This window comes from Otolemur garnettii, unplaced genomic scaffold (assembly GCF_000181295.1).
Source record: "Otolemur garnettii isolate 467f Iridium unplaced genomic scaffold, OtoGar3 scaffold00147, whole genome shotgun sequence".
NCBI lineage: Eukaryota > Metazoa > Chordata > Mammalia > Primates > Galagidae > Otolemur > Otolemur garnettii.
The window spans coordinates 1,784,098-1,795,910 of NW_003852542.1; the positions used below are offsets into that span (position 1 = coordinate 1,784,098).

The 11,813-nt window shown below is 37.0% G+C and overlaps 1 protein-coding gene across 2 annotated transcripts in view; it reads right to left on the reverse strand.

The window, feature by feature from the left end:
• Positions 1-11,813, reverse strand: part of KDM3A (lysine demethylase 3A) — a 53,636-nt gene that overhangs the window by 37,871 nt on the left and 3,952 nt on the right. For both annotated transcript variants that reach the window (XM_012811004.2, XM_023518777.1), the window contains exons 3-5: positions 6,904-7,059; positions 5,263-5,373; positions 276-378 (exon numbers count right to left, since the gene is read on the reverse strand). In XM_012811004.2, coding sequence (XP_012666458.1) covers positions 276-378; positions 5,263-5,373; positions 6,904-7,059 — 370 coding nt within the window. The remainder of the gene's footprint in view (positions 1-275; positions 379-5,262; positions 5,374-6,903; positions 7,060-11,813) is intronic.

The following is an 11,813-nucleotide window of genomic DNA, read 5'->3' on the forward strand; positions in this document are numbered from 1 at the left end:
GGCAATTGATTCTCTTGCCTCAGCCTCCTGAGTAGCTGGGACTACAAACGCCCGCCACAGCGCCCGGCTATTTTTTTATTGCAGTTTTGGCTAGGGCCAGGTTTGAACCTGCCACCCTCAGTATATGGGACCAGCACCTTACTCACTGAGCCACAGGTGCTGCCCCAGAAAAAGAAATTTTCAGGAGAGAATCAGTGAGAGGAGCTAAACCCTAGCTTATTACAAACTAATTAATCACGTGTCAACTCATGAACTATCACGAATAATCCAAATACCTTGCAAAAGATGGCTTTCATCTAAATGTTTCACAATCAAAGCTTGAAATTCTTTACTGACGTTGTGATTATCCATAAGAGAAAGTCGAAGACTGTTTACATCCTGAAAAATGAAAGATCATTCCTTGTTAAGGTAACAAGAAGAGTTTGAAGCCCACTGGCTATTTCTATTTGTTTAATCAGCTGGGTTAAAGCAGTGTCAACTAGCCATCTGATGGCACGGTACCACTGCAATTCCTGGATAAGTCCAAAAAGTCAGAAATCAGGTGATCGCAAGTATAGGGCAGACTGAAGTGAAGCTACCCTAAGCTCAACATGTGAGAAGTATTAAGAGTGGCTCAAAGAATAATTTTAAACATAATATAATATAATGTAACATAACATATTTGGCTCTGAGAACATACTGAGCAAACTAAACTGGTCAATCCAAGTAAATAACACTCTGTATCCCAAACACTGGGGATAAGGAAATCATAAATTCAAATGCAAGAGCAAAAGACAAAAAACACAGAAAAGACAGGTATATATGTTCTTCTATTCCTTGAAATTGCTGTTCTGGGGTTTTCTGGTTTAATTTTCATTTTTCATTTTATTTTTATTAAGCACTACATAACATACTACATGCTACTTAATACACTACACAACCTTCAGGGGGGATAGGTGACCATAACTGAGTTATTTTTTCATCATTCAGTAAAATACTTCCTTCATCAATGTCTTCCAAATCCTCTGACACACAGTAATGATTAACTCCAGAGAAATGCAGGTCTCTTGGCATCAAATACCATCAGTATAAATAATGAGTAAGCCTTTTTTCCTTGCCCCAATTAGTGAAAGTGTGGGTGTACACAGTGGACACATTTTGGGGATGAGCAAGCATGTGGGTGCTTCCAGGGACAATCATGAAGCACACCTCAGCCTGGGACACCCTACCTCTAGGTCCCTTAACTGGGACTGGCCTTCTGTTCCATTCCGGGTAAGAAACTGCTGTTATTAACAAACAACTGAATTCATACTGTTTCATTTAACCTAGTTTTCAAACACATTCTTCTTTACAAAAAGTAAGGGAGGTGAGAAGGACAAACAGAAAATCTGAATGAATAGCTGAAGGCTTCAGAGTAAGTTCTGAAACACTCAATTCTTGGAAGCAGCTCCTCTGTTGGCACTATTCCATAGTCTTCTGGCTTTGTGTGCACACCCAGTTATGATAAATGTATACAGAAACTATCAATAGCAATAACCTGCCAAACCAAATTCCAGCAAGGCAAAGAAAAAACAGTGCTAAACACAGAAGCCCTTCCAATATCAGGCTCTTATGCTTTTTTGCCACTGTGAAATAGATACAGGCCAAGAATAATTCATCCATTTCTCCCATTGGGAAGAATAACTAGTCTTGTAGAAAGGAGAGCTGTATTGGGAAAATGTATTTCTTTAGCCCAGGAACATTAGGAAAATCTAGGGTCTCCATAAAAGCTCAACATTAATTACCAGAATGGGTTTGTTTTATTTTGTTTTTTCTCAACTATTCACTGCTACTGCAATTTCAAAAAATCTAATTGTATTCTCCAACTCTTATTACAAGATGAAATAGCACATTAATGGAGAAAGCCACTAAGGGCTCTTCAATAAGGTAGAATATTTTTAGTCTGTCTAGGAGAGTTTTAGGACTTAACAAAAGCATCAGGATAGTTGTCCAAACACATTGTCATTTTCTTACCCACAGATAACTGAGTCAAATTCAATTTAAAGGCAGACCTTAAATTTTGATTCACATTTTGTATATGTCAAATGATTTTTCAGGTGGTCTGTGGATGGATTATTTGGAGTGAATACCCTACTGGGGTAATCTTATCTCCTAACATGAAATATCATATAGTAGAAGCCTGATGTGATCACCCACAAGGTAATGCCCTGACAAGTACTAAACTTTCATCACTATTATTATCAGGAGAAGTCAAGAGCACACATTATAGTCCTCCCAATTAATTATACAGCCACATTATAGTCCCAACTAATTATACAGTTCATGTGTAATTGCACACGAACTTTATGGCCTCTCTGTATATTAAAATTATATTAATGACAACATTCACACAGACAGCCCACGGTACATCTTCCTCAGAACCAATACTGATTTAGATTTTTCTTTTTCAATTTCAGGAAACAAAACTAAGAGTTCTACTTTAACTGAAAAGCTTGGACACATGAAAGATGTGAATTCAGATGACAATGTTAAGATATAAAAACGACTCTATCACTCTGTAAAGCAAAATACCCACAACTTCTATATTTCTGGATCCTTACAAGCAAGTCAATCTTCCTTTTAAGGCAGGAAAAATATCAAGCTGTCTGCCTTATATATGAAGGTAACTTACATCTGAAATTACATCAGTGAAATCATTTTCCTCTGTTTATCTTAAACATTATAAAATAAGGTTCAGATAATAAGACTTGCTTTCACTCACTTCTAGGACATGGAAATACAAGCGAGACTCAAGCAGAGAGAATACCAATGTTTTGGGCTTTCCAATAGAGGCCCAGGAATCCAATGACCAATGTTTTGGGCTTTCCAATAGAGGCCCAGGAATCCAATGACCATTGACCCTAAACTGCCTTTCAGCAAACAGACACATGCCACAGAAAAGTCAGGTCTAGCCCCAAAGAATAATCTCCTTTGACTAGAAGTTGGTATTATAAAACCAACATTATGGTAAAAGGGACTATTATGCTTCATAAATGACTCTAAAAGATGAATGGTATTATAAAACCAACATTATTCCAAGGGCAGTAACATGTGTTCATCTCCTCCCTCCCAACACTTTCATAACAAATAATTACATATGGGCAAGACACAGTAGCCTAAATGTAGGGGGGAAGGTGGGAGTTTTACAGGCTAATTGCATACAATTAACCTCCAGAGTTGACTGCCTCTCGACATTGACCACCTCCTTAAGTTGGCCTAATTTTCATAGACCATACCTGCACCACATGTACATATCAGTACAGTAGACCTAATTCCTTATGCTGACCACCTCTGTATGTTGACTAGTTTGTTACAGTCCCTTGGGTGGTCAACTTACAGAGGTCCTACTGTATATGTATGCACACACATATTCACAATCTATTCGTATTAGTCACAGTGGCTGTGTTCTATGAGGTTGCCAAAAACAACGTGTTAGCAAATATTGAACCATTGTTCCTGAAGGAGATAACAATGGTAGGTTCCTGCAAACCTCTCTCTAGTCATAACACTTTCATCAACCAATCAACACATAATCTCATTATATGTGTGTCTTGTTATATGTGTTATATATGCGAATCAGCAATAATTACTTAATATGTATTGCTGATTCATTAACCTTAAAACCATGGCCAAGAGCACTGTAATTCATACCTGAACTAAGTTTATCTAATACAAATGTCTTTCATCCCTAAGACATAATCACAGCATTTCAGAACTAATTATGGGGGCCATTTTAAACAGCAAGATCATCCAAAAAAGCAAAAAAAAGCAGGACAAATAGACCACAGAAAAGACACTTGTTTCCAGCATGGGAGCTCCATGGTATAACATGACCTTATGTGACCTCTGCTGGGAATTTATAAATTTTTTACAGTTCTGAGCATGTTTGCAAGTGACTATGAATATGTACTGATTTGGGGGCCAGAAATATATCTTAGCAAGTAACTCAATTCACAAACATAGACTCAATGAATAAGGACAACTGACTATATGGATGTATGCATATATTCTCTCGTGTGTGTGTGTATATATATAATATATATACATATGCACATATATAAGATACATAAATAGTCTACCTTTTTTTTTTTCTGTTTAAGAGATAAGGTCTCACTCTGTCACCGAGGCTAGAGTACAATGGCACAATCAGAGTTCAACATAACCTCAAACTCTTGGCCTCACGTGATACTCCTATCTCACCCTCCTAAGTAACTAGGATTACAAATGTGAGCCACTGTGACTAGCTAATAGTATTTTTGTTTGTTTGTTTTTTGAGACAGAGTCTCACTTTGTTGCTCTTGGTAGAGTGCCATGACGTCACAGCTCACAGCAACCTCCAGTTCTTGGGCTTAGGCGATTCTCTTGCCTCAGCCTCCCGAGTTGCTAGGACTATAGGTGCCTGCCACAACGCCCAGCTACTTTTGTTGCAGTTGCCACTGCTGTTTTAACTGGCCGGGGCTGGGTTCGAACCTGTCACCCTCAGTATATGGGGCTGGCACTCTACCCACTGAGATACAGGTGCTGCCTGCTAATAGTATTTCAAATATTATTCTCTTATTACCCAGGTGTTTCCACACACACACACCATCCCCTGTAGTACCCATGTCCTTTCAATCCCAAAAAGACAGCCCAACCTAATGGCAAACATCAAGGGATGACCTCTAACAACTAACTGCTGAAAAGATGAGTGTTCTTCTCTATTAGGTATCTGAATCAGAGCACTCAACATCAATAAAGCTGACCCTTGAACAACACAGGCTTTAACTGCATGGGCCCACTTAGACTTGGATTTTCTTCCATCTCTGCCACCCGAGAGATAGCAAGACCAACTGCTCTTCCTCCTCCTCCCCTCTCAGTCTATTCATCCTGAAGACAATGAGAATGAAGACTTTTATGATGATCCACTTCCACTTAACAAACAATAAATATATTTTCTCTTCCTTATGATTTTCTTAACGTTTTCTTTTCTCTAACTTACTTTATTGTAATAATACAGTATGTAATACATGTAACATATAAAATATGTGTTATAAACTATTTATATTATCAGTAAGGCTTCCAACCAACAGTAAGAGCCTCCTCTTACATTTTAAGAGGCTCAAAAGTTACACAAAGATTTTTTGACTACAAGTGGGGTTGGCACAGTAATGCCTACATTGTTTAAGAGTCAACTGTACTTTACTTCTCATGTTCTAAGAGTTTTTATTTCTATTTTTCTAATTTAATTCTGTTTCTATGTTTTACCTGTATGGGCTTCAAAAGGTCTCTGGACAGAAATACTCTTTGTTGATCTCCCAGAAAGCGAACAGAAGTTATGGATCCCAAACCAGCTTTGTCCAACAGAGATTTATATACCTAAAACAAAACAAAATGCTTTAGCACATAAGTGCCTTCAGTTTAATTCTAAAAAATTCTAAAAATTGTGGAACTGGAAATTTTCCACACATACGGAAAGTGACAAAGTTTTTCATCTGCTACAAGTTATCTTGTAACAACTATGCAGTCACAGATCACATGATTTTTATTCAAACCTAATAATTTCAACCAGATACATGTTGGGAGTCATTAACATAGAGGTTTCAGTCCACATATCCTTGCTTTCCTAAAAATTAATGCAGAAAATCTGTGTATATACATGTTTTTAACCAATTTTAACCAATTCTTAGCAGCTGGAAAAAAAGAAAGCCAAATTAACTTTAACCACAACCCTACATACATCCCTCAAAAATCTCCAATAGTTCTTCTTATGGGCCAAATCTTAACTTTGCTAGTACTACATGCAAGACCCTTCACAATTCTGGGTCATCCTCCCAGCCTTTCCAACTATCCAATCTGATGCTTCTGTCTTCAAGCCCCAGCTCATGTCCCACAAATCCTGAACTGTCCTCTCCAGACAAGCAATCACTCTTCTCTAAATGCACCAGAGTTAACCATGTGCATACAACACAATCATATACTGATTTATAGTATCTTGAGAACCAAAAGATATTACATGCCAGAGAGAACCTAAGTGATTAATAAGATCAAGACTGGAAACCCTTCCAGGAGGAGGGCAACAGCTATTACTGAGCTCTACCTTCTTGCTGCCATAAGGAACCATCACAAGGCCTCAGTATTACCCTATCTTGTAGTTTTCTTTTACATAGACAATGGAAATCTAGATTTTTAAGATGTACTCTCTATATTTTTAAAAATAGGCAACTAAATCAAATTTTTTGAAAATACTGTAAGGGCCAAACCAAATGGATCTGTATGTTTGCATGTGATTGCTGATTTCTGACCTTTGACCTATACATTCCCCTCATTACCTTTTCCTCATTTCTTTCCTATTTTTTTTTTTTTTTTGAGACAGGGTCTTGCTCTGTTGTCCAGGCTGAAGCATAGTAACATTATCATAGTATACTATAACTTCAGTCTCCTGGGCTCAAGTGATCCTTCTGCCTTAGCATCCCAAGGAGCTAGGACTACAAGCACCCACCACCATACCCAGCTAATTGATTTTTTTTTTTTTTTGCTGATTTATTTTTTATAGAAATTATGTTACCCAGGCTTGTCTCAAACTCCTGGCCTCTAATGATCTTCCTGTCTCAGTGTCCCAGGATGCAGGTATTATAGGCATAAGCCACTATACCTGGCAGTTCCTCTTTTTCAAGTGAAGAACAGGAGTTCCAAGAAAGCTCACAGACTCACACAGAGTCACAGAGCTCCTAACAGGGCTGGCAAGAGATCCTAGCTACTTTTCTGACTTTTCCACATTGTTATACATCTATTGTATTATTTTCCAGAGGATCAAATATAGACTTTACATACATATTAGACTTAATTAAGCCATGACGGATTAAAGGCCCTCTTCTCCTAAATTCAATAAGCCCATGTTTTACTCACTATTGCAGGCCACTGCACAATTCGTTCAGAAATTTCAGGTGACTTTCGTTCAGCCAAAACCAAGTTATGTTCTACTAAAAATGCTCTCCGGAGATGGCTATAGACTTTTATCCATCTTCTTTTCCTCCATGATTCCCCATCAAACTCGACACACACCTGGAAAAACAAAATTAAAAGAAGCAGATTCAATTAATAAAGTAAATATGACAAATGCCCATCCATGTTGCACTACACTCTTATTATTCTACTTGAATCTTTTATCTGGATGTGCTGTCCCCATTCCAGCTTCCAGCTCACAATAAAATAAGCAGACATGAACCAAGCAGGCTTTGGCTCCCAAACCACTTTGGAATGCAGAAGTCAAGGGCTTCTGGGGCCAGTCTCTGTCCTCCAAGTAACCTCCTCTGAAGCCCAGAAACCAAAGAACCCCCACTTAGCAGGTTTTTACATATGTTAATTAGACATCTGAGCTTTGGGAATTGGAAGAGACAAATTTGAAACCCAAAAGAAGTACTTGCATTTTAATTCTTTGTTGACCTTACATGTGGGTTTAAAATAATTCCCCCATCAACACAATCCACCACCTGCTTTTGAATTCTTCTAGTATTGGTAGGATTTAGCTCAAGCCCTAATATATGGCACATCCTCAATATAGTTTTCAGTTGAATATGCTGGAAAATTCATCTGAGAGTTTGGAATCTAAGACTACTTTGTTATTTGCTAAACACAGAAAAAAGTCCAATAATTAATAAATAATCCCAATAATTAATAATCCCCCAGAATTACCTCTAGCTTCTTAAATGAAAATTAAACTACCTTTGAAATATTGTTTTCCAAGTACTGCAATTACAATGCTTTTTGCTTCTCACTTGAAAAATTCTGTCAACTCTAAGGCAATGACCCTCACAATGTGTATAAATATTTTAAGACAAAAAATTCAGCTCCAAAATGGGTTTCTAGTAGGATGCAGAAGAATGGTTCACAAAACCATATATTAACCACTCTAGCTTATTACGAATATACTACCCCTTAAATTTGTTCTAGATCCTCTTTAATGTTTTTCATGTTTTAATAATTACAATAAATTTCCTCAATATTCAGTATTAAAAAACACTTTTATTTTATTTAAAATTGGCCAGGCACAGTGGTTTAGGCCTATAATCTCAGCATTTGGGGAAGCTAAGGCAGGAGGATTGCTTGAGATCAGCCTGGACAACATAGCCAGACTCCATCTCTACAAAAACATCTGTAGAACTACCTGGACACAGTAATCCTAGGTATTTAAGAGGCTGAGGCAAGGAGATTGAGGCCAGTAGTTTGAGGTTATAGTGAGTTTTGATCATGCCACTGCATTCTACCCTAGAGACAGAACAAGATTTGGCCTCTTAAAAAAGGAAAATAAAATAAATATCCCTCTTGGGTGGTACCATAGCTCAGTAGGTAGGGCGCCAGCCACATACACCGAGGGTGGCAGGTTCAAACCTGGCTGGGCCAGTTAAACAAGAATGACAATTGCAACAAAAAAAATATCTGGGCATTGTGGTGGGCACCTGTAGTCCCACCTACTTGGGAGGCTGAGGTAAAAGAATCACTTAAGCCCAAGAGTTGGAGATTGCTGTAAGCTATGACGCCATGGCACCCTACCGAGGGCAACATAGTGAGACTTTCTCAAAAAATAAATAAATAAATATCCCTCTTTATACAAAAGAGATCTCTCATGTTGGTTTCAATGAATTAGTTAATAAATCTACGTACTGAGTCTGCTCATCATTTTATAGACATCTTTCATATATTCCTTTCAACCTATAGTTTACTAACTAGTTAACTTTTCGTTCATCTGTCAGAACCCAATTCAAAAATCCTCTTCTCAAAAAAAATCTTCCCTTACCAAAGAGCCTCTCTATCACAAGAGAGGTCCCCTTGCTCATTATACTCAAAGCTTTGTACTTTTCCTTCCTAGCACTTACCCACATTTTGCATTATTTATTTGTGGTTAACTGACATAAATTCTAATAGGTCAAAGTCTCTCTGCTCTTTCATTTACCACTGTACAACACTGGTATATAGTACCTTATAAGTCCTCAAATGTTTGTTAAAATCAATCAATGAATAAATTTCTCTCTGAATTTGACTCCTACCTATTTCTCTTGTCCACTTAGGAAGCAGTAATACACTGCCAACTAATATACTGCTAGCCCTAGTCCCAAACTTTCTCTAGTCTATAGAATACCTCAAAAATCAAAGAAATGTAACATTCCTTTCTTCCCCAACAAAACATGCATCCCTAACTTTCCAGTCAACTTTGCCTAGGAAGGTAGCTTTACAAGTTCTTGGTATGGTAGGTTTTTAACTTTGCAGTTATTATTGAATACTTTCTAACACTCACAGGGCAAGGCCTCATATATTTCTCTTTGGTTATATGTACAGCAGAACCTCTGTACATTGACCATGTAAGGGACTGTTAACTATAGTTTCTAGTCCAAACTCTGTTCTCTCCCTCATGCTCTCCTGGCCTATACTACCAGACTAATAAGGTCAAAATATATAAATCAACATATGGAACTAGGCCTACTGTACTGAAACATACATGTGGTACATGTCTGATCTATGAAAATCAAGTCAACTTAAGGAGGTAGTCAATGCAGGGAGATGGTCACCTATGGAGCCCTTATTGTATTTATACATCATTGTAAAAACCAAATGGTCTTTCACAAAGATGTGCACAGACTGCCCATTTTCCTTGCTGTTTTCCAGCCACAGAATCAAGATCCTCTGAAACTTCCCCTAAATTAACTAGTTTTTCTGTTCAATTATTCACATCAACCTCAAACACAACCTAGTTTTAGATGACAGTCTCCCCACCTATCAGCAATATAGTGCAAGAGGAATGGGCACATAAAAATTTCAGAATCAGAGATCTGGGTTTGAATTTCAGCTATATTGAAGCTTTCTTGGAATGATTTTACATACATAAAATACATACAATTACAAAGGAAACCAATTAACCTGCAACCCAAGTTAAGAATCCTTGCTAAAGTCTAAACTCTCTGTATCTTGCTTTACTAGCTTTAGAATTAAAAAAAAAAAAATACCTGTCTCTCATTGAATTGTTAGTTATATTATAAAAGATGTATGTGAAAGAACTGGTGGGGAGAGGGTCCTTCAATATGATTATATATTAATATCTAGTCAGCAAAAAAGGTGAAGAATTAAGTTCTTAGTTCTAAACTGATGAGTTTTGATCTTTCTTTAATAATCCTTCAGCAGTCTATCAAAACCATGTATTTCATTTGTGCCGTTAGAAGTTTTATTATATGTATAGGTAGTATTTAAGGACATTCTCCAAAAAGTAAGCCTCTTCTGCAACTATTTCTACGAAAATTTTTTTCAATTCAGAGGAAACTAAAGTGACTTTACCAAAGTCATTCATGCAAGCTGATAGACATAACTAGATTCCAGGCCAAATTGTGTTCTTTCCCCAGTGGTCTCCTGGCCTATACTTCCTAAGAAGGCCCAAAAAAGACTAATTATGATTCACTACCTATAATTTTCAAATTTATTCTTCTTTCAAGTAGGACATTTTGTAAATGTGCATATCATTAGCCTATCAAATACCCTGACCAAATGTTTGATATTCCAGATTATCTGAAGCTAATTTTTCCCCAACAGAAAATCTCTTTATATGAATATTATATCTAACAAGCTTATCTCAAAATCTTCCACTCTTAGCACATAGTCATCTTACCTGAGTATATGATTGTGAAAACCATCAGAAAGGCCAAGAAATATTTCCAAGTTTAAAAGTTAAGAATACAGATTGGCACGGTTTTCAGTCAAGAAGTTTTAATTACATGTCCACTCCATGCTCAGCACTACAATGCACTTAATTCACTATTCCACAAATTAAGGAATTCATTATGTTTCTAATTGTGCATTCTTACACCTAAATAAAATACTTGTCTAAGATCTCAGAGTCTAGCATTCATTTTAAGGGTAAACAGTTTCTATTATACTGTGCTAAGAGTTTCTCATTTTACATGGCTTGACTGGCAGTAACCAACATTCAAGCTCCATTTGTATGCAAGGATTAAAGACTCGGCATTGGTCAAAGCACCCAACTGATGACAATAACAGGAAATGGTATGAGGCACATACAAAACTTGGACTACTTACCTGGTAAAAGTACACCTCCCAGGACTAAGAAGGAGCAGAAGACCCAAGGAAAAGGTAGTTTTAAAGGAAGAGATGGACAACTTGGGGAGGAGGGCATCCCTAGCATATATAATTATGTGAACACCATCAATTAGGAAGCAACTTGCTTCATACCAAGTAGAAAAAGTAGGATTAAAATAAGATTAAAGAAGTGCTTATAACCACATCTAACTAAATCTGTTGCTACTACAGATGAAGAGAATGCCACTGCCCTAGCCATAGATTCTTCCTAAACTTTTTCTCCATAATAGAGCTAATAATTATGACCCCTTTATATCTATTCAAATATTTGAGCATATAACTATAGGCCAAGCAGTGTTCTAGGTGCTAGGGATACAGAGGCGAGCAAAATAAAAGTGCTCTAACACCCTTCTACCTGAATATTAAAGCCTAGTATTTAAGGTCTGCAGATAAACTTAGGCACAAACTTGGACAAGTTACTTAATTTCTTTAAGCCTCAATTTTTAACACTTAACAAACTATAGTGTAACATCTGGATATTTGTGAGGATTAAATGCCACATAACAACCACTTAATCGTTATTGTCTACTGTTACTATATCTTCACCTTAATGTCTTTGTAATCAACTAACAGATACATTGTATTTGTGTCACTTAAGTAACTTTGTTACAGTCTTTCTCTAAATGAAACAAAGTTAACAAGCCTTGGCCTCCTTTAATATTCAGGACTACAGTCCA